Consider the following 24,836-nt stretch of genomic DNA (forward strand, 5'->3'; position numbering starts at 1 on the left):
AGGGTTAAGTAGAACCAAATGTTACATGCAGCAGAGCTCATAACACGGGGGCGTTTCTAGATGAATATAAAAAAAATGCAGCTGGTTTGTCAAAAGGAACAAAGAGCAGAAAACATTGAAACCCGAAGCAAAGAATTCTGAGCTCTGCATTTTTATGATCTTTATATGCGGTCTCTTCCTGTAAGTAATGTTTCTACATACTTTTGTTTTTACTTGTCAGAGATCAGTTTATGGGTGAGGCCTTAAACGGGTATTCCCGTCTCCTTAATCCATTCCCATGTGCTGGCGGACATACAAATATAAACTCATAATTACAGTGTTCGGTTTGCTAGATAAATCTTTATAAGCAGCCTGGGTCCCCCTCTTTGTTTTCAACTCAATGCGGGCACCACTGCACCTCTCAGTATGTCTTTGGATGGATCTGGGGCATGCTGAGAAGTCTGGAGCAGTTCAAGAGTGCCATGCTGCTATGTGGAGTGTATATTGCAGCATCAGGAGCGTGTCGTCACACCGCTGCCCTGAACCGTGAATCGCACTGTAGACACCCACCACAGAAAGCATCAAACGCAGGTGGAATGCCAAATAGTGGCGGAACATAAGACATTCAGGGGAGGTAAACATGGGGAACTCCCCTTTAACCCCTTGAGGACCAAGCTCATTTTGGCCTTCAGGACCAGACCCATTTATTCAAATCTGACATGTGTCACTTTTTGGGGTAATAACTTGGGAAGGCTTTGATGTATCCAAGTGATTCTGAGATTGTTTTCTCGTGACATGTTGTACTTTATCTTAGTAGAAAAATTTGGTCGATAAATTCATTGCTTATTTGTGAAAAACACCAACATTTTGAGAATTTGCAAAAATTATGATTTTTTTCATTTTAAATGTATCTGCTTGTAGAACAGATAGTAATACCACACAAAAAAGTTACTATTTCACATATTCCATATACCTACTTTATGTTGGCATCATTTTTTGAACGTCCTTTTATTTTTCTAGAACGTTACAAGGCTTAGAACTTTAGCAGCAATTTCTCAAATTTTCAAGAAAATTTCAAAAGGCTATATTTTCAGGGACGAGTTCAGTTCTGAAGTGGCTTTGAGGAGCCCATATATTACAAACCTCCATAAATCACCCCATTTTGAAAACTGCAACCCTCAAAGTATTCAAAACAGCATTTTTAAACCCTTTAGGGGTTTCACAGGAATCTAAGCCAATTCGAGGTGAAATTTATAAATTTATTTTTTTTGCCAAAATTAATTTATAAAACATTTTTTTCTGTAACACAGAAGGTTTAACCAAAGAAATGCAACTCAATATTTATTGCACAGATTCTGCAGTTTTCATAAATATCCCACATGTGGCCCTAGTGTGCTGGATTTTGAGCCCTCCTTTTTATTAGAATGTATTTTAGGCACCATGTCAGGTTTGAAGATGTCTTTTAGTGCCAAAACAGTGACCCCATTTTGGAAACTACACCCTCAGGGAATTTATCTAGGGGGGTATAGTTAGCATTTTGACCCAACAGATTTTTTTCTAAATTTATTTGAATTATGCCCCATGCACACGACCGTATTTTTGTCCACCCGTAAATACTGGCGTAAATACGGGTCCTTGGTCACACATATTCGACCCGTATTGCACCAGTATTTACGGACCCGTGCCCGTAAATGCAGCCAGTGATTGGCCTGTGATTGGCTGCAGCGGTCACATGGGCTGTAACGTCATCCCAGGAGGCCGGACTGGAGGAAGAAGCAGGGAGTTCTTGGTAAGTATGAACGTCTTTTTTTTTTTTTACAGCTTTATCTATAGTGTGATCGGCAATCACTGTCCCTGGTGCTGAAAGAGTTACTGCCGATCGTTTAACTCTTTCAGCACCCTGGACAGTGACTATACACTGACGTCGCCTAGCAACGCTCCCGTAATTACGGGTGCACACATGTAGTCACCCGTAATTACAGGAGCGCCATAGACTTCTATGGGCCTGCCCGTGCCGTAATTACGGCCTGAAATAGGACATGTTCTATATTTTTCAACGGCACAGGCACCTTCCCGTAAGCATACGGGGAGGTACCCGTGGCCAATAGAAGGCTATGGGCCCGTAATTACAGGCCGTAATTACGGCCCGTGATTACGGGTGTTTTCACGGGCGTGTGCATGGGGCCTTAGTCTGTGAAAATGAAAATCTACTTTTTTTTTCTGGAAAAATATCGCATTTTCTAATTTTTGCAAGGAATAAAAGAGAAAAGGCACCCCAAAATTTGTAAAGCAATTTCTCCCGATTATAGAAATACCCCATATGTGGTAATATTTTGGACATACGGCAGTGCTCAGAAGGGAAGGAGCGCCATTTGGAGCGCAGATTTTACTGGAATGGTGTGTCGTGTTTGCAACGCCCTAGAGGGACCAAAACCGTGGAAAACTCCCAAAAGAAAAAAATGCTGGAAATAGATCACTCTGTGTGTAATGAATCTATATAATATATGAGTTTCACTTTTTGAATTGAATTACTGAAATAAATAATCTTTTTGATGACATTCTAATTGATTGAGAGGGACTAGTACACTTCATACTGATCGAATCAAAGTTGATCAACTGTAAACACTGGTGTAAATGGAAACTGAAAGTAGTTCCTGTAGCAACCCTCACTTTCATGTTGTAACTTGCACTAATATAATGGTGTAACTAAAGGGGTTTCAGTTGCAGCCCCCTGGCCCCCACACCACATCATTACACTTTGCAAAGGGAGTAGAATAGTCAGTGCCTGCTGGAGGGGGGGGGGGGTTGCATTTATTTTTTCCGTAAAAAGCAAAGGCGTGCGTGCACTCTTTCATGTTACGGCCTGCTCCACTCCGCTACCTTCCTAACATGCTGTCGCCTCTATACCTGGTGCACCTCAAACCCGCGGTCTGTTATTGCTGAGCTTAGAAAGCTTGCTGGTTAAATGATCCTGCGGTCCTCCACACTCCTCCTTCCTGCAGCTATACTCAGTCACCAGCCCTGCTCAATCAGTATCTTAGTAACCTCTTGTGGCCTAGGCCAGTGTAGACTTTAGGGAGCACGCCTGAAAGTATCATTAGGACAATCATCAGGGGTGTAGCTGCAGATGTAGCAGTCGCTCCTGGGGCCAAAGGTCCCTTTATTACATTAATGGCACCAGGTTATAAATGGGACATTGTAGGTAGGGGGCCCTGTTACAGATTTTGCATTAGGGCCCAAGAGTTTCAAGTTATGCCTCTGAATATAATATTCTGAAAGTGTACCTTCTTTTTTTTGCGCAATACTTATGCACATAATTTTCTGTCTTTTTAGAAATGAAACCTAACAAAAGAGGAATAGAAACCAAGTAACTGGAGCCTGCATTCCGTAATGGAGAAACAAGTGCATTTTGTGTAAGTAGCATTCCACTCTCCCTAATGACTACTATAACTGACACTAATGTAATGCTGTAGAAGTATCTGGGTGGACTAGCACGCAATATGTTAGCTGTGTTTGCTGGCATTTGGGGGAAGAAACTTCAACTGAATTTCTGCCATAATCCAGATTGTGTAGACACAGAGAAAGTGTAGAAAGTACAACAGAGATCTGAAACTGAAGCTATAGATTCTTGCATGGATCGGAGGTTGCTTTGACAATACTCACGTACCGGATCTTCTACTGCATTAGTTAATCATTGCTTTGACACACCTAGCCTATAATAAAAGATGTTCAATTCTCTTTCAACACTTTTTTGCTGTTGTCCTGATGTCTCTGGCAGGTATAGTCAAGTAGATGCTAAACCAACAAGGCTGACAGGTGGCAGCCAGAATTGTTACAAGTTGGAGAACCCTGAAAAGAGTCTTTGTTTAATACTTAACATGGAACACTTTGACATCCAAGGTAATTTAAAAAGGTTGTCCGGAATTAGAAAAAAAAGGGGCTAATTTTTTCCCAGAAACAGTGCCAATCCGGTCCTTGGGTTGTGCCGTAGCTCAGTCCCATTCAAGGGACTGGGGCTGAGCTGTAATACCAGACACAGCTCATGGACAAGAGTTGTGTTTTTTGGTTAAAAAAAAAAAAAAAGCAGACCCTTTTGTCTAAACTTACACAATCTGTCATCAATATGCTTGTTTTCTATGATTTTGCACTTATCACATTAGATTGATACAATAAATATATTCTGCGCTATGTGGTTAATGTAAATAGATTATTCATATACAGTGAAGGAAATAAGTATTTGATCCCTTGCTGATTTTGTAAGTTTGCCCACTGTCAAAGACATGAACAGTCTAGAATTTTTAGGCTAGGTTAATTTTACCAGTGAGAGATAGATTATATATATATATAAAAAAAAAAGAAAATCACAATCAAAATTATATATATTTATTTGCATTGTGCACAGAGAAATAAGTATTTGATCCCCTACCAACCATTAAGAGTTCAGCCTCCTCCAGACCAGTTACACGCTCCAAATCAACTTGGTGCCTGCATTAAAGACAGCTGTCTTACATGGTCACCTGTATAAAAGACTCCTGTCCACAGACTCAATTAATCAGTCTGACTCTAACCTCTACAACATGGGCAAGACCAAAGAGCTTTCTAAGGATGTCAGGGACAAGATCATAGACCTGCACAAGGCTGGAATGGGCTACAAAACCATAAGTAAGACGCTGGGTGAGAAGGAGACAATTGTTGGTGCAATAGTAAGAAAATGGAAGACATACAAAATGACTGTCAATCGACATCGATCTGGGGCTCCATGCAAAATCTCACCTCGTGGGGTATCCTTGATCCTGAGGAAGGTGAGAGCTCAGCCGAAAACTACACGGGGGAACATGTTAATGATCTCAAGGCAGCTGGGACCACAGTCACCAAGAAAACCATTGGTAACTCATTACACCGTAATGGATTAAAATCCTGCAGTGCCTGCAAGGTACCCCTGCTCAAGAAGGCACATGTACAGGCCCGTCTGAAGTTTGCAAATGAACATCTGGATGATTCTGAAAGTGATTGGGAGAAGGTGCTGTGGTCAGATGAGACTAAAATTGAGCTCTTTGGCATTAACTCAACTCGCCGTGTTTGGAGGAAGAGAAATGCTGCCTATGACCCAAAGAACACCGTCCCCACTGTCAAGCATGGAGGTGGAAACATTATGTTTTGGGGGTGTTTCTCTGCTAAGGGCACAGGACTACTTCACCGCATCAATGGGAGAATGGATGGAGCCATGTACCGTCAAATCCTGAGTGACAACCTCCTTCCCTCCACCAGGACATTAAAAATGGCTCGTAGCTGGGTCTTCCAGCACGACAATGACCCGAAACATACAGCCAAACAAAGGAGTGGCTAAAAAAGAAGCACATTAAGGTCATGGAGTGGCCTAGCCAGTCTCCAGACCTTAATCCCATCGAAAACTTATGGAGGGAGCTGAAGATCCGAGTTGCCAAGCGACAACCTCGAAATCTTAATGATTTACAGATGATCTGCAAAGAGGAGTGGGCCAAAATTCCATCTAACGTGTGCAAACCTGATCATCAAGTACAAAAAACGTCTGACTGCTGTGCTTGCCAACAAGGGTTTTGCCATCAAGTATTAAGTCTTGTTTGCCAAAGGGATCAAATACTTATTTCTCTGTGCACAATGCAAATAAATATATATCATTTTGACAATGTGATTTTCAGTTTTTTTTTTTTTTATATAATCTATCTCTCACTGGTAAAATTAACCTAGCCTAAAAATTCTAGACTGTTCATGTCTTTGACAGTGGGCAAACTTACAAAATCAGCAAGGGAACAAATACTTATTTCCTTCACTGTAAACTCACATTGTGATCCTCCTGAATTTCATCTGTGTATCTTAATCAAAATGATTGCTCAGAAAAAATCATTAGGGTTTCCCTTTCTATTAGAAAACCTAGTTGAGCTGACAGCTGATTGGCTGGTCATGTGATGTCCCATTTATTTCTCTCCAACAGTCAATACGATTTGGGCTCTAAGTGTTAGTTCACCCTTGACTTAGTACCCCAGATGTCAATGAGCTTTTGTTTTGGAAGTCTAAATGCTAGTATTTACCTGTACTTGTACCATTCGGTGTCATTGAATGATTGTTCAGAGACCCGAAGTGTCGTGTTTCATTGCTTTGTTACAACAAAATGTTGGTAGATTACAATATATGGCATTATCAATCTAATAATCAAAAATCCCAAATATGCTTTCTCAGACACCAACTGGGCTCATGATATCTTTATTTTTTTTTGTGTATTCATTTTGAAGGTTATCCAAGTCGTGATGGCACCCAAAAGGATAAAAACACCCTAAAGGACACATTTACCAAATTAGGATTTCAAGTTAGAACCGAAGACAATTTAACCTGTAAAGAAATAGAAACAGTTCTGCGGACAGGTAAGTTAAAATTTCAGATTAAGGTGCTCTATGTTTACATTTATATTACAGTTATATAGTTTATATATCACCAACTTATTTTGTAGTGCTGCACAGGCAGAGTAATCACTGACATAAATCCCTTAGTCATCAGGAGATGAAACTCTATAGTATTACTCAGCTGATGCAGGAGGATTTTTGAAAACGGGTATACCTCATACTTCATAGGCCTTATGCTGGTAACATACATGCAGTTTTATGAGTCAAACACGGGAGTGGATCCAAAAGAAGTAAAGACTCATCCGTTTCTTCTATTTTGTGTCCACTTCTGTGTTCGGCTCAAAAAACTGCCACAAAAACGGCATGTGCGATTCTGGCCTAAATCTGCAAGTATTATTATAATTATTTATACAAAAGTCAGAGATTACACAGAAACAAAAGAAAATCACAAATATTCTCAGTGTATCTGGAGTGTATCTGGAGTAGTGTTATGTACAGTATAGTAAATCATAGGCATAAACTAGAACGTGGTTTTCTTATGTGCATTTTATTTAATCATCTTAGTTGCTGCCGAGGACCACAGTCTAAAAAGTTGCTTTGTGTGTGCTATCCTGAGCCATGGAAACGAAGATGGAATTTTTGCTCGAGATAAGATTTTCACTCTAAACTGGTTGGTTACGTTTTTCAGTACCAGTAATTGCAAGACCCTTGCTGGTAAACCAAAGATATTTTTTATCCAGGTAACCCACTGTATACGTTGTGTATGTTCATAATGAGTAACTATGGCTAGGTAAAAATAGAAGCAGCTGTTGAAGAAGAAGGTCACCAAGCAAAAGTCAGGAATGTAGCTGTAAGTGACAATACCGTCAGGAAGGTGTATTATTTTAATACTCAATATTCATGGAGAACAAATATTTTTTTTAATTTATTTGCAGTTTTATTTTTAAATTTTTTGCTGCACTATGCAATTATAAAATGAATTACAAAATGTTGACCTCCTCTAGCAGTGATCACAAAGAGTTAGGGTCCTTTTACACCGGCCCATTTTGGCCGTAAAAACGAGCGTGGATCAGCTTCTTGATCGACACTTGTTTGCTCCTTTCACAAAGAGCTATTATCAATGATGTATGGGGACGAGCGCTCATTACTATGATCGCTCGTCCCCATACTTTTTTATCACGTCGGCAGAACGTCTCCCTGTTTACACAGAGAAATGTGCTGCCGACAACGATAATTTATACTGCAGATACGATCAGCCGTTGAACGGCTGATCATTGTCCAGTTTACACAGGGTAATGATTGGGAACAAGCATTCTGTGAACGCTCATTTGTCTGACAATTGGTCCGTGTAAAGGGGCCCCTAAACCTTGTGAATGGCAGAGCAGGCTATTGTCAATTTGCAATGTGCTTCAAAGTAAAGTATTAATTTCCAAAAACAGTCTTATTAGAATAGTAGGTGGAGGATTGGAATGCCAGATGACAGCTCTATTGTTCTATTCATAGGCTTAGATAAAGAAGCAAAGACAGACAGGGGCAATGACAAATACAAAAAATTAGGGGAAAAAAAAGTATAGCATAAGCAACGCAGTGTCGAATGGAGACAAATCTAGGCATTTATCCCCAAAAATTGTAGATTGGACAAGTAGTGAGGTACCTAATTTTATATGCTTCTGGAAAACTCGGAAGACAACAATTAGATATACAATCTCAATATATTTACCATATGGGTTTGTCACTCAGCTTTCCTAACGTTCTAAAAAGCAGGTCTACATAGTTATGCAATGATACTCCACCTTGTCTTGTATTGTGCTATAAATGGATTAATGTGTTCAAGACTCGAAAAAAGCTGGGTGACAAACCCAAAGGCACTGACATGATAGTCATAATGGTTTTCACTAAACAACAACTAAGAATACAACTAAGAAATTACTGAATGCAATTTTGGCTGCATGACAGAAGACAGACCCAAAACAAGACTAGACCCCCCTATATACAGACCACTTCTCCCCGTTCCTGCACTTCCTATAGCTCCCAGACATAGGGGAGCATGTAGGGCGCCAAAGAAAATTGCCAACTCTACCAGGAGTCCTGCAGATCTCCCCTTTTTGTGGGAGTCTTACAGACATTCAGGGAGCGTTGGCAAGTATGGTCATATATTGCAAAAACAAGCATATCAGATGCAGCAGAACTAAGTTAGCCGTAGTAGTGTTGCGTTTACAAGACTTAGCAAACTGGAGTGCATGTCGTGTCAGAGGAAGTAGTGATGTAGCAGGACACACAATACTCAGCTGTGCTACATCTGATAGGCTTAAATCTACTATATCTGACAGGACACGCACTCAGCTGTGCTGCAACTAAAAGGTCCTCAATTTCATTCTCAAGGGGACATATACAAGGGGACATATACAAAAACACCGAAAAAGGCCATACTTGCAAATGGACACAGCCAGGTCAGAAACGCTGATGAAGGAGTGAGCAGGCCAAAATGATTACTAATACCCCAGGTATTTTTCATTATTATGTATATTCGCTTCTCTTGGACACAGCCGGGTCTTTGATGCTGGGAGAGCATGGTGTGTTGTTGTTTGGCATAGCAAGCAGGGTAGCCCGCTCTATGAACTATCAAGGCGTCACAAATAGGCTTCTACCTGGCTATACACGTTGTGCCTCATGACGTACACACTATCCCTCCATGTTTCACTCACTTGCACCCGATTATCCATTTATTTCTATTGAGGCACTTCACTCATTACTGCCCCCTATATTTCACTTATAGTATTACACTTGCACACACACTATTCATTTATTATTTCTTACTACACATCCCATGCACAACACACACCACTCCCCTCAAGACTAGTGGGAGTGGCTATTATTATTTAAAGCACCTGCTCACTCCATCAGCGTTTCTGACCTGGCTGTGTCCATTTGCAAGTATGGCCTTTTTCAGTGTTTTTTCCTATAGTATATGGTAAGAAGTAGTATTTTAGTGGAGGTGTGGTTTTTTAATTGAGTCACCATCCCTCAAGCTTCCCTAGTTGAAATGATGGTCGGCCATGAAGTGTTAAGTGAACCTCTCTGTCTGAAGTGTCTTTTAAAGATATTTTCCGGGACTTTGATGGATAGGCCATTATTATCAGATCAGTTGGGGTCTGATTCTCGGAAAACATCATTGTTTTTCCAGGCACAGCTCCGTACATTTGGTAGTGGCTGTATCTGTTATTACAGCTCAGTCCTCAATCACCAGTTTATTAATGCCCTATGTCCAACTAATCTAATAGGCGCTATGATGCTGATAACTACAGTGTGGTTTGTTTTAAAAAGTTTATTATTTTAAAAGTTATGTTAATTTTTATACATATGCTAATTTGCCTCTTATAGCCAAATAGGAGGTTACATTTTATTTCCACTCTGGGCGGTGTAAAGATAACTGTATGATGCTGTCTAATCAGCGTCATACAGGTCTCCTCTTCACAGCCCAGCGTGATCTTCGCTTAAATCGTGAGATCATGCTGTGTTGTCATTTCCGGCCCGAGTCCTTCACCACAGCGATACTCCAAGAAGACGGTCCTACGTTGCCTTCAGCTGTGACAGACGACACTCATCGACAACAGCAGCACTGAAGCTGAGATAACACTTATTAGATTAGTTAGGAAAGAGTTTCCCAACCTTTTCAGACTCAAGGCATCCCTGGGAAAAAAAAATTTCCTCAGGGCACCCCTACCAAAAATTGTTTACAAAAAGACAATGTTGGGGGCGAGGCCTACAGCTCATGGCGCCGGTCGCATAACTTAGGAGCTCCGTGCCCTGCCGCGTAAACCACAGCCAAAATCAGCCTCCACAGGTGCCCATCTATGGGTAAGAAGAGACCACAAGGGTCTGGACTCACCCCTGCACCTCTCCCTCTTGTCGCTCCTGCTTTGCCAACGCTGGACCGCTATTTTCTCCGGAGACCGCTCACTCTACTCCCCACGCTGCATCAAATGCCATCTTTGGCCTCCTCGCTCCAGCAGCCGGAGACGCTGCTGCAGCCGGCATCCGACACTGCTCCCCAACCTCAGGGTAAGCCTCAGAACCTGCGGGCTCCCACGATCACCCCCAGCTCCCCTATGCTGGCATCTGCCCCACACAACACTCTGAGGATGGAACAGCCCCATTTAGAAGAGGCTGCGTCCGCCATGACACGTAGCGACGGACCCTAAAGGGGTCACTGCACTCCCACAGCCTATAGCTGTGCTATTACAGCCCTCTGACCTTGAGGCCCCTCATCCAATTGCTTCTCCCAAACCCCAGAGGCCTCAAATGAAAAATAAGGAGACACTCCGTGGTTCCTCCTATAACCCTTCTCTTCAGCCCACCGTAGAAGATGACCTAGGGGATACTCCATCTTTATCCCCTTATGCGCAGATTCCACCAATGTCTGCTTCGAACTCTGATCATGACGACTCTGATCATGACGACCCTGACTCACCGCCCTCTGACATGCCGAAACGATGGCGGGAATGCTTTTCACAACTGCCTACCAAAGGGGACTTCAAAAATATGATACAGGAGGTAAAGGAAACCTTCCACTCTGAACTAGCAGCGGTCTATCAGGATCTGCATCAAATCGCCACCAGAGTAGAGAGACTCTGGAGGATGACCATGATACCTCCAGACACCATGTCTCTGTCCTTCAAACTACGATGTACACCCAGGTCCCCTCCATTGGACATGCAATTACATTTAGTGGACCTGGACAACATGGGACGTCGTCACAACATCAGGATTAGAGGTATTTCTGAATTTTTGCAGTTCTCACTCTGTTTCCGGAGAGCGTTGTAAAGTGTAATATTGTATTACAAGCTTTTCTGACCTGCCCCATTATCGCCCACCCCAGGGTAGCCTATTTCCCCTGGTAGTACTTTCCGTTATATAATTAATGCGTGTTGATTTCATGTGTTTTTCCATGTTATTGAGGATATCTGTTTTGCTTCCCTGGTTTGTCGCTCTCCCAGTGTCTCCCCCCTTTAAACCACTTTCCGCACTACTGGACGGGAAGACTCTGTTTCTCCTGAGGACTTCACTAGAGGAAGAGTATTGTGGAGACCTACTATGTAACCTGACAGTGGCCCACCTCTACGTAACTGTGAGCTGTATACACCTACACTTTCACCATTACTTATCTTTCTCCCCTTGATTTATAAGCATGGTTAAATTTGTCACACTTAATGTGAAGGGATTCAACTCCAACGTGAAACGACGCTTAGTTCTTCAAATCACTGGGAGCAGAGGTTGCCTTTTTACAGGAGACTCATTTGGATTCCATGGGTTCATTTAGTTTTGCCCAGGGGACTTATCCTGTTGTATACTCTGCCACTTCTGGCCGTAAGAGGGCAGGGGGTCGCCATTTTGATATCCTGTACGTGTCCTCTCCAGGTCCATGCATCACACTTAGATCCTTGTGGTAGATATATTATTTTAGAGGGGACACTATCTGGCCAACCCATTGTCCTGTGTAATGTCTACTCCCCTAATACTTCTCAACTCACCTTTTTACGCAGAGTACTCGCCAAATTACAAAACCTCTCTAGAGGAACATGGTTGATTGGTGGTGACTTCAATATCCCATTCTCCACGCTCATAGATAGAGCTTCTCTCACACACAATACTCTATCCCCTGCCCTCGCCAGACTTTCCACTTGGTTTAGGCAGCTGATTAGGGATCATCACCTTTATGACCTGTGGCGAGTTGACCATCCTGGCAATAGGTCTTATATCTTCTTCTCACACACCCATACTCGATTAGACTATTTTTTTGGTAATATCCCTGCCCTCCGCCTACTCCACTCTGCGGTCATTGACCCCATATCCTGGTCAGACCATGCACCAGTCTCAGTAAATTTACAGGTCGGTAGGCCCCCTACGAGAACATGCCACTGGCATCTAAATTAATCTTTAATTAAAACCCCCACTCTCAGGGACGAACTGGGCGCTGACATGCGTGAATTCTACGAACTTAACGACAGGTCGGTTCAATGCATCTCCACCCTTTGGGAAGCCCATAAGGCGGTGATGAGGGGACACTGCATGGCTATGGGTTCCAGACTAAAAAAGGGACTCTAGGGCCAAACGGGAAGCTTTCTTTCAGAAACTTTCCAGGCTGGAGAGTGCGATGGGAGCTCGCCCAGCTGTGTCGACCCTGAGTAAGTTAATAGGGGCTTGAGCACAGCTTAAAGATATAGCTATGAAAGGAGTAGAAAAATCACTCCTCTACACTAAACAGCGATATTACGACAAGGGCAACAAAGCTCATTCGCTCCTAGCCCATCTATTGAGAGAACAAACGGCTGCTCGCACTCCACAGGCTGTCAGAGACAGCGCGGGTGTCCTCCAACACCATCCATACTCGATAGCCACACTTTTTCATGATTACTATAAAACCCTATATCACTTACCATCCACATTGCCCTCAAACCCGGATCGCCGGCGGGAAACCCTACAAACATATCTTTCCTCATGCAACCTTCCAAAACTTATTGATGTAGAACTCTCTTCTTTGTATTCCCTGATCTCTTCAGAGGACTTATATGACATTTTGTAGGACCTCCCGGGTGGTAAAGCTCCTGGGCCGGATGGCTTCACGTATATATATTATAAGACCTTTGCAGAGATCCTGGTTCCGAGGATGGTTTCCTTGTTTAACGCCTTCCTACATGGCTCCCCCATCCCTAAAACTTTCTTACATTCCCACATCACATTGGTTCCTAAACCGGGTAAAGACCACGCAGATTTCTCCAATTATAGACCTACATCTCTTTTGAACTCTGACCTAAAAATTTTCACTCGCCTCCTAGCAAATAGACTTAATGTCTGGCTTCCATCTTTGACCCATAAGGACCAGGTGGGCTTTGTCCCTCTTAGACAAGGAGGTGACAACACGAAGAGAACCCTTGATCTTATTGACGCCCTACACAAGCAAGAGGAGTCGGCGATCCTTCTTAGCTTGGATGCAGAGAAGGCGTTTGATCGCTTGGGGTGGCCGTTCATGTTCGAATCTATGAGTACATATGGGATTTCGGGTCCTTTCTTGACGGCTCTGCGTAGTCTTTATTCCAACCCAATGTCGGCAATTAAGCTTCCGCATTCCACTTCCCCTCTGTTCCAGATATGGCATGGTACGCGTCAAGGCTGCCACTATTACCTCTCCTATTTGTGCTTTGTATTGTACCCCTTGCAGCTCCAATTTCCCCCCCTCGTTGAAGCTAGACTTCTGGCCAGGTGGGGTTCTCTCCCCATGTCCTTTTTTGGGCACATCGCAGTGGTCAAAATGACCCTGCTTGCTAAACTATTGTATTTCTTCGAGACCCTACCAGTGGCGGTACCCATGAGGGAATTGAGGGCATTGCAGTCTTCCATCCTCAGATTCATATGGCACTCCGGCAGGCATAGAATCCTTAAATCTGTTTTATTGTCTAGTAGGTCTGCTGGGGGGGTTGCCTGTCCCTGACGTTGTGAAGTATTACTGGGCGTCTCATCTCTGAAACGTTCCCTTTTGGGTGTCCCTTCGGGCATACAAGTGAACTCAAATAGAGTAATTATTGATGGCGCCAATTCATCCTAATTCCCTATTATGGGGCGAACCACTAGCTCTGCCCTCTTCGTCTCTGTTGGGTCCCATGCGCTTTCAAAGGGAAATTTTGGAAGTTCGCAAGAGACGCTTCCAGCTGGCGTCTGATTGTCCGCCATTGACCTCCGTACTATATACCCCTACTATACCAGGGGGTACTACTTCTCAGATGATTCGACTTTGGGCTGGGGCACATATTCCACCTGGCCGATATGGTTGATCCCCACATGCTAGATCTCCACCCATTTTCGTACTTCCAACAGCATCATAACGTCCCCACTTCTGCGTTGTTCCACTATCTTCAAATTAGACACTACATGCAACAAACCTTCAGATCCACTCGGGTCTCCAAACCTACCAGCTTTGAAAAATTGTGCCGCGATAATACCACTACTAAGGGCCTTATATCTGCCATTTACACCATACTGCTCTCCCCAGATAACTCCTCCCCATCTATGCATAGATATATGACAAAGTGGGAAACCTTGTTGGATAGACCCATCCCGTTCTCGTTATGGCAGATCATCTGGTCACAAGCAGCTAAAACTTCTCTTTGTACAACGTACAAAGAATATCAATATAAAATCCTTATATTCTGGTATCATACCCCTGCCCTATTACATAGCTTCAATCCGGGAATTTCATCAGATTGCTGGCGATGTCAAGGTCAGAGGGGAGACCAGTTTCATGTATTTTGGAGCTGTCCCCTTGGGAAACAATTCTGGTTGGAGGTTAAGAATTTGGCAACGGCAGTATTGCAGCAGGATATTCCCCTGGAACCCCTACATTACCTGCTAAATGTCCCTCCTAGGTCAATGGAGAAAAGCTCGGCACGACTATTCCATCACCTTCTTACTGCAGCTAAACCCCTAATTGCTTGGAAATGGAGATAAACTACACCTCCCTCCAAGACTGATTTACTGGCTAGGATTAGGGAAATTCACACTTTGGAACATATGACGGCCTCACTTGGCAACACTTTGGATAGATTTAAAATGATTTGGGACCCTTGGGACATGTACTGGCTACCGTTATCCCTGAGTTAAATCCTTGACTGACCTCATGAAGGCCTTCGTTCTCCCTCCATCTAATGATTCCCTCCCTTTTTTCCTTACCTTTGTCCCCCCCCCCTTGTTTTGTCTGGTCTGGTTTGATCTTCTAGTACTGCTTTAAACTTCTATAGTTTGAAGTGCAGTTTTACTTACTGGTAACGTCTGAATTTTTGTACTGTGAATTTGATTAGTTTTCTAAGTTTACCTATAATTGGACAATGTCAAATGGTTTGTATAGCCTGTCCGTACGACTTTGTTTTGTATGTTTCTTGAAAAACCTTTCAATAAAAATACAGTTGAAGCCAAAAAGACAAAGAACGGCTAAAAAACAAGATCTATACTCTCTTAGGGTATGCTCACACTGCGTTTTTATGGAAGGCAGAAAAAATCTGTTTGAGGCAGATTTTGAATTGACAGCGTTTTTTAAGCCGTTGAAGCTAATGCAAAAACCGGAGGCAAAAAAAAACGGCAAACGACTGCCGCAGGTTTTTCCTGCCTCCTATTAATTTCAATGGGAGGTCAGAGGTGGAAACCACTTGAAGACCATCAGCCCCCCACTCGCAGTAAAATGACCATCACCCCCCCCCCCAGGGTTGTCAACCGTCCGTAAATTCCTGGACAGTCCGTAAAAAGAAATGTGTTCTTTCCAGTGTCCGTAAAAAAAAAATGGATGCGTCCGGAATTTTTTTGAAGTTGAATGATTTTGTAACAATTATTGGGAATGTAATTATCATTTGTTTACAGGTCACAGTACATGCCGCTAACGTGTTCATATGACTATTCTAAGCAATAGACATATATTCTTATAACATTTATGATTCATTGTGGTTTTCCAAATTATCCGTAAAAAATGTTTGCTGTCCATGATTTATGGATAAATTGTCCTGAAAAAAAGCCATGTCAGGTTGGCAACCTTGGCCCCCCCTGCCAGTTACATGACCATCAGCCCCCTCCAGTAAAGTGACCATCACAGACAGAAAGTGTGCTTATTCCTGAGGAAGGAATAAATACTTACCCTGCCTAGGTCTGCAACGTTAATGGCTCCTCACCCTCCATCAGGCTCTTCTATCGGGAAGTGGTGTTCGTTACTTGTAGCAGACTTGCGTGAATCACGTCTGCTACAAGCATAGTTGGAGTAAACAAGGGGGCGGGCTTGTAACAGACATGGGTGCGTCACCTTTGCTACAAGCAAACGTTTTTATTTTTTTTAATTATTTTTTTTGCAGTGGATGAGCAGAGTGAACCTGAACGGTTCCTGCGGGAACCTATGAGTTAGGAGATAAGGATTTAATAAACTGGTGACAGGTCCTCTTTAAATGGAACTGAACAGCACTGAGCTGCAATACCAGGCGCAGCCACTACCAAATTTACGGATCTGTGCTTGGTAAATAATGACGTATTCCAGAAGTCAGACCCCCACCGATCTGATATTAATGGCCTATCCTAAGGGTAGGCCATCAATATCAATGTTCTAATAAACCCCTTTAGAGCAGTTCTATAGAAGTTTCACAAGATGTTCAATGTTACCTAAAACTTAGTAATGGTAAACTAAAAGTGACTAAAAACCTGTCAAATACCAAAAAATGATTCACCTGCACAGATGTCATCTCTGCAATGGTTTACTCATCCGCTCACCCAGCATATTTTTCTTAGTAAGTTCATGGCAGAACTATCTGCTCACAGGTGTCTTCAGAAAAAAAGGTCAAGTCTACACTCCACATTGGAATTAAAAATGATATTCTTCTATTTCAAGCAGGATACAGAATTTATAAATATACACATTTAAGAGTTGCGTAGCTCAGAATGCATTGGCAAAAATCCATTCACACATCCCAGAAAAATCTGTGTGGATTTTAGGGCATATCTTGGAATTTGAAATCTGCAACATACGGTTCTATGTCATGGATTTGTTGCTGAATTTTGCAAAGATTAAAATCCGCAGCAAAATCCCCAGTTAAAATCTTCCAAGGACATTTTAACGTTTTTAAGATTTCCCAGCCAAATGCCCATTTTTGTATATTAACCAAACACGCATTTCTTCTTTTGCTTAGTTACATGAGGTTCTAACATTTTATTTATGTCCAGAAATCAATGCCAGACAGAAGGGCATAATTGCTGTATTAGAACTCTGTAGGCTACACCATCATACTTTTGATGAATAATTAGGCAATTTTTATGCCAATTTTTGGAATATTTAACGTAAGAACGCATCAATTAAAAAGGTTTACCAGTTTCAGCAAATAAAGCTTATTTATTATATAGTGAAGAGTTATGCAATTTCCTAATTTATTACGTGTATCAATTCCTTGATGTTTTCTTTTTTGCTGCTTTAATACACCAACAGGAAGCTAGATGAAGGGGCATAAAAAAAGGTTAGTGGGGGTTATTTCAAGTACTCTAAATATAGCCTTAAGGTGCACTCAAACGTGGTGTACTTGCATTGTATTTGCAAAAGGATATTTTCTAATCTTCTTTCACGGTTCCTTTTGAAGCCTCTGTCGGCAGTTCTATTGTTTTTGATGACAAGAATGGCGCAGCATGCAGCCAAATGACGAAAATCTGATAGACCCCATTATCAGTCAACAGAGTCTACTCTGTGAAACAACACACAGCCCCATTGATTTCAATGGGGCTATTCACACATGCGTGAGTTTTCACACAGCGAGTGTCCGTTGCGTTTTCTCGTACCTAGTCGCCCATTGAAGTCAATGGGTGCATGAAAGCTACGGACGCACATCCATGCTTGCAAAGCACACTGACGCATAACGCAACGCACACGGACAGATTTACGCGTGTAAATCTGTCACACTCGTGTGAATGTAGCCTTAGAGGCAGCAATACAGTGTGGAATATGGTTTCATTTTGCGCACTATATTATAAACCAAAATGCACACTAGTGTATGAGACTTAAAGAATTTCTAGCTTTTGCCTCAGTTGGCATACTATCGCAGTACAATAATATTATAAGTGAGAAATACACTTAATAGATTTGTCTGGTCTTTGAATTAACCTTCTTATTATTTTGAATAAATCAGGCTTGCAGAGGAGATACATATGATTTTGGAACTGAAATTGATGGAACATCTGACAGTGTTCAGATTTCAGCACCACAAATTCTAAAAGAGAAAGATATGTTATATGTATATTCCACACCACATGGTAAGTCTTACATCATATAGTAGTTATTGCTCTAAAAATATTCAAAACATGTGACAGTGTTTAGACATTTTGAGGCCCTGTGCACACGTAGCGTACTTGCTGCAGATTTTCTGCAATGTTTGCATATTTGTTGCGTACTTTCCCCATTCCGTTCAAAGGGGAAGTGAAATTCCGCAACAAATAGCAAGTCTTGCGATTTTGTTTGCGTTAAAGATGCGAAACTGCATAGCAACGCCTCACTCCATTCTCATCTGGTCTCCGTGCTGCCGGCTTCCTGGGATGACATTTTAGCTCATGTGATTTGATCCCATGTGACTGCTGCAGCCCATCACAGGAGGCAACGGTCACAGGGGAGAAAACGTCATCCTAGGAGGCCGACAGCACCCACACCAGCCCTGGGAGGAGTGAACTTCATATTCACATTTTTTTTTAAATTTATCTATTATTTTTTTACAAAATATGGAAGCCCAACATGTTCTAAAAAAAACCAAGACCAAATACATGTAGGTTAGAAGAGTAATAGAAGAACAATTTACTTTCAAATTGGCACATGGCTAAAACTTGAAAATGGGCCTGGTCAGGAAAAACAGTGTAAATACACCAAAAAACACCATTTGGCAAACTACACCCACAAAGACTTTATAGAGGGGTATAGTGAACAGTTTGTCCCTGTGGGATTTTTTGCTGAATTAAGTGGAATGAGGCAGTGAAAATTACATTTTATTTTTTTCCGATAAAACATTTTTACAAGGCATAAAGGAGAAAAAGCACCCCCTCCTGATTATGGCAATACCTCATATGTGGTAATAAACTGCTGTTTGGACACACGGCAGGGCTCAGAAGGGAAGGAGCACCATTTGGTTTTTGGAGCTCAAATTTAGCTGGAATGGTTTTCAGGTGTAATGTCGCATTTGCAAAGCCCCTGAGGGGCCAAAACAGTAAAAAAAAAAACAATCAAAAGTGACCCCATTTGAGAAACTTAAGGAATCTAGAGGTATAGTGAGCATTTAGATCCCACAAGTCTTTTGCAGAATTTATTGGAATAGGCCGTGAAAATGAATATCAACATTTTGTTATTTTTACAAGGGATAAAGGAGAAAAAGCAACCGAACATCTGTAAAGCAATCTCTTCCAAGTGCGGCAATACTCCACATATGGTCATAAACTGCTGTTTGGACACACAGCGTGGCTCAGAAAGGCAGGAGTGCTATTTGGCAATCAGATTTTGCTGGTTTGGTTTTTGGGCGCCATGTCACATTTGCAAAACCCCTGAGGTACCAGAGTTAAAGTGGAAGCCCCCAAAAAGTGACCCCATCAAGAAACTACACCCCTCGAGGCATTTATCATTTGCCTGGACATATGACAGGGCTCAGAAGTGAAGAGCATTATTGTGCATTTGAGGCCTATTTTGTTGATTTTCAAAACATTGCCCACAATTGCAGAGCTCTGAGGTCAAATAGTAAAACAACCCCTCATGAGCCTCACCCCTTAGGGCATTTTAAGGCGTGTAGCAAGCATTTTGACCCCTCAGGTGTTTCTTCACTAGAAATTAATGCGCAGCTGATGGTGCAAAGTGAAAATTGCAATTTTACACTGATATGCCATTTTAATTCACAATATGTTGTGCCCACTTTGTGCTACTGCAGACAAATACCTCATAAAATGTTAAGCGCGTTCTCCTGGGTATGGCGATGCCATATATGTCAACGTAAACTGCTGTTTGGGCACACTGTAGGGTTCAGAAGGGAGGGAGCGCCACTTGGCTTTTTCAGTGTGGATTTTGCTTGGTAGTTGTTCTGTTTGGGATTTTACTGGTATCTCAGTTTATAATGTGGGTGCATATGTAAGCTGTGCGGAGAAGATCAGTGCATAATAAGAGTGTATAATAATATGTGGCCAGTGTAGCACTGATAAATGGTGCCCAATCTTATCCGCTTTTGGAACACACTCTGCACATTTTGTGTCGCCATATTCTGAGAACCAGAACTTTTTTAATTTTTTCTCCACCAGAGCTGCGTGGGGGCTTATTTATTGCGGGACAATCTGTAGTTTTCATTGGTACAATTGTGGGGTACATGCAATTTTTTTTTATCACTTTCTATTAAATTTTCTGGCAAGCAAGGTGACCAAAAACCAGTAATTCTGACAGTTTTCTATGCTTTTTTTTTTTTTTTACAGTGTTCACCTTGCACTATAAATTAAATTTTTACTTTATTCTGCGGGTGGATACTATTACGACGATACCGTATGTGTATAGTTTTTTTTATGTTTTGCAGGGTTTGCACAATAAAATCACTTTGTGTCACTATATTCTGAGAGCCATAACTTTATTTTTCAGTCAAAAAAGCTGGGGAAAGGCTTGTTTCATGCAGGACGAGTTGTAGTTTTTATTGGTACTATTTTGGGGTACATGCAGGACCAGTTTTAGGCAAAGTGTGACCCTGGGAAAAATTACAAGAGGGGCCCCAAATTTTAAAATAATGTACTAACAACAGTCACATTCAGTCAATTCGGTAAATTAAAATATATTAGGTATCGCTGTAACCGTATTGACCCACAGAATATAGTTAACATTTTTATCGCACGGTGAACGCCGTAAAAACAAATCTCCCAAAAAATTTAAGGAGTTGCTGTTTTTTTCACTTTCCACCCCACAAATAAATTTTCCCAGTACATTATATGGCACAATAAATGGTGCCATGAAAATCTGCAACTCGTCCCGCAAAAAAACAAGCCCTTATACGGCTATATAGATGGAAAAATAATTATTTTTTTTATAGCTTTTGGGATGTGGGAAGGAAAAAACAAAAGTTAAAATCCGAAAAATTGTTGCGGAGGGAAGGGGTTAATCAGGTCCCCTATTCACACTCACTGGTCTACAGAACACCAACCTCTTCTCTTCCATTACTTTACTCTGGCTGCATAGTATTATTGCAGCAATATATATTCAGACCACAGATAATATATGTCACAATAAGGGTATGTGCACACACACTAATTACGTCCGTAATTGACGGACGTAATTCGGCCGCAAGTCCCGGACCGAACACAGTGCAGGGAGCCGGGCTCCTAGCAGCATACTTATGTACGATGCTAGGAGTCCCTGCCTCGCTGCAGGACAACTGTCCCGTACTGAAAACATGATTACAGTACGGGACAGTTGTCCTGCAGCGAGGCAGGGACTCCTAGCATCGTACATAACTATGATGCTAGGAGCCCGGCTCCCTGCACTGTGTTCGGTCCGGGACTTGCGGCCGAATTACGTCCGTCAATTACGGACGTAATTAGTGTGTGTGCACATACCCTAACAGGGATTTCTTGAAAAAAAATTCAGAGACCAGATAGGTCATCAGTATATGATCGTTGGGGTCTGACACCCAGAACACGCACCGATCAACTGTTCCGGCTGCCTTCGGGCACCAGATGTTATGCAGAGTACGGAGCCGGAAGCAGATGGCTCCGTACACTGCATAGCGGCCATGCTGCAAATCTGCTTCTATTCACTTAAATAAGAGCAGAGTTGCAGTACTGCAGCTCGGCCGCTATTCTGTTTGCAGAATGGTAATGCTTTCGCTGCAAATGGTTTCTGTTCCGTAAGGTTTCTGTAGTTGACTGTGCTATTGCTTCCGCTAAAAAAATAAACTTTACGGAACAGAAACAAATGGAAACCAACTGCAACTAAAGTATTACCATTGAAACCAATGGTAAAGCAAACGGAAGCTATGGTTTCTTTTTGGCTTTCCGTTCATGGGTTCCCCTGATGGAAAGGTCTAACGAAACCCATGAATGGAAGCACGACGCAGATGTGAACGAGACCTAAGAGTATATACTGTATGCAGCTCTCATACACAGTCTTTAGCACTATATGGCCTGGCTTCAAAGTATTATTGCAAATATGTATTCAGACAGTGTATGTATGCAGCACACTGCAATAGAATATTCTCTAGGGTCTGATTTATTTATTTTATTTTGTGGTCAAAGTGACTTAAATCTGGGGTTTGATTCTGAGCAAGGAGGAGTTACATATAATATGTGTGTATGATACATACATATTATATGTACCGCCTCATGGCTCAGAATCAAACCCCAGCTTTAAGTCACTTTGACCACAAAATAAAATAAATAAATCAGACCCTGAAGATAATATTCTATGGCAGTGGGCTGCCTACGTATAAATGTATCTCCTCCGCTCCTGCCTGCTATACTCCCTCCGGCCGCCAGTTTACGGTGTCCTGAAGCTGCCCAGCCTACAGTATGTCATGACGCTGACAGCGTCAGAAAGACACAGTACACGTCCCACGATTTGGAGGAGACAGTCAGGTAAAGAGTCTCAACCATAGAATTAGTACGGAGAAGCGCCATGCCGCCGGATAGCCGATATTATCAGTGATAATATTACCAATCCGGCGGCGCTCCTCCATGCTGATTCTTTGGTAGAGACTCTCTACCTGACTGTTACTGCTTTTCAGCTACGGACGGGCAGCTGAACAGCAATGCTAAAGAAGGGGGCCCCTTTAGGGATGAGGGCCGTGGGCAATTGCCCACTTAGACCCCTTAATGCCGGCCCTGGGTACATGCAAATTTTTGATTACTTTTTATTGTATGTTTTGGGAGGATGGTTAACAACAAAATAGTGATTCTGGCAATGGTTTTTATTTTTTTCGGTGTTCACAGTGTGGGAAAAATAACATTTAGTTTGGATTGTTACAAACGCAGTGATGCCAAATATGTGTACTTTTTTTTGAACGTTTTCATTTCAGTTTTTTTTTTTAACTTGAAATTAGGAGACTTGAAGGCCTGCACGTCAACTTTATTCTAATACATTGCACTACCCACGTAATGCAATGCATTAGAGCTGTCATAAACTGACAGCAAGCCTATTCGGCTCCGCCACTGGGTGGGGCCTAATGGGCTTCAGTGCGTGGCAGACCAGGAGGCCATTGTTAGGTCTCCGGTTGCAATAGCAACCATCGGCCCCCCTGCAATCACATTGCGGCAATGTCAATCAGCTTCAAACCACTGAGGTGCCGCGATTGCTTTTGATAACGGCATCTAGATTTTCCCAAGAGAGACATTTATGACATATCCACAGCATATGTCATAAATGTCAGATAGATGCGGGTCCCGCACCTAACTAGAACGGAGTCCCCTAAACCCCGTTCTAGCTTTTTGTGCTCACAGGGCAGCTGTAACATACAGTTGACACCCAAGGCTGATAGCAGGCTCCGCTTCTGAGACTGCACCATCTTATTTTCACCACCGGAAGCGTTTTAGGCCCCAGTCTACGGACGGGGCCTGACAGGCTTCCGTACTTGGCAGACAGGAGGCCATTGTTAGGCCTCCAGTAATCAAAGCAGCCATCAGTAACCCTGTGAGGCAATCCGTGCCGATCTGCTAATAACCCCATAGATGCAGCGCTCGCTTTTGAGCGCTGCATCTAAGGGGTTAATCAACTGGATCGGAGGCTAACTCTGGTCCTGGCCTTCGAGCAGGGTGTCAGCTGTAATATACAGCTGACACCCGCTGGTGATGGCCCGGGCTCAGCTTGTGAACCCGCACCATCACCAAAACGTACGCGGTTAGGATTAGTTGCGGGAAAGACATTTCCCGCAGCGATGTAACTGTACGTCGGATGTCGTTAAGGGGTAAAAGATCTCTGCTTACTTTCAGTAAATAAATAAAAGCTGCAGTCCTGCTATGGTTGTACCAACATAACTGACCTATTTTGTGCTTATTTTAATGTTATACTGGGCTGAGGAGACAAATATTCACTTCCATGTTTTTTTTAAATATACAGAATAGTGAATAATTATAGTCTAGGGGGTAATTTGATGTCATATTTTTGAGCTAGTGTTACTTGGCTTACAAATATTGGGAAATACTTGTCTAGAAGAACATTTTTCACTGCAATTTTTGGTGGTCGTCTCCAAGAGGTTTCAGTGTGAAAATCCACATTAATGTGGATATCTTATGAAGAAAGCTATAGGTGCAAAATGAACTACATATAAGTTTAATTTTACTTACAGAATCTTTGCTTTTTTATTCTAGGGTACTTTGCATGGAGAAACAATTTTAATGGTTCCTGGTTCATCCAATCTCTGTGTAAGATGCTGCAAGAACATGGAAACAAATTGGAATTAATGCAGATTCTGACACGTGTGAACCGTATAGTGGCATTAGAGTATGAATCCAGCAATGGTGGGAAGGAGATCCCCTGCATTGTCTCTATGCTAACAAAAGAACTGTATCTGTGACCTCATTCTGTTAAAAAAATATTACTATTACACAAATTTTGTTACAGATGAGTTATCCACTTACCATTGTATAGACAGAAGCAATATGCTTTTATTCAGTCTGTACCACCTGATAGTCAGGGCATCTGCATATAGAAAAACATTTGTGAGGCACTTGTAAAAAGGGCTTCATTTGAATCTTTTCTTTATATAAAGGATGGTTTAAATTGTAACTCCAACTTTGAACACAGTTTAGTTTTTAGGGCGAAAAGTTCTGTACTGATCAACTTCATAATTTATCTTTGTAGGTGTTCAGGTAGCCTACCAATTTAGTTGTAATAACTAGGATAGATCAAGGCACAAATTTCAATGCAGAACCAAACTTGAAGTAATTGCTTTATAGAATAAAAAAATTTCAAAACATGAA

General features: G+C 42.1%; 1 protein-coding gene across 1 annotated transcript; it reads left to right on the top strand.

The window, feature by feature from the left end:
• Positions 1–71: 71 nt before the first annotated feature.
• LOC142752054 (caspase-3-like) lies at positions 72–24,836 on the top strand. Its single transcript, XM_075860192.1, has 7 exons — positions 72–180; positions 3,313–3,392; positions 3,758–3,879; positions 6,249–6,377; positions 6,921–7,096; positions 18,053–18,176; positions 24,225–24,836. The coding sequence occupies exons 2-7, from the start codon at positions 3,370–3,372 to the stop codon at positions 24,428–24,430; spliced, it is 780 nt and encodes a 259-aa protein (XP_075716307.1). The 5' UTR covers positions 72–180; positions 3,313–3,369; the 3' UTR covers positions 24,431–24,836.

Source organism: Rhinoderma darwinii, chromosome 1 (genome assembly GCF_050947455.1).
Source record: "Rhinoderma darwinii isolate aRhiDar2 chromosome 1, aRhiDar2.hap1, whole genome shotgun sequence".
In the NCBI taxonomy this organism is placed as follows: domain Eukaryota; kingdom Metazoa; phylum Chordata; class Amphibia; order Anura; family Rhinodermatidae; genus Rhinoderma; species Rhinoderma darwinii.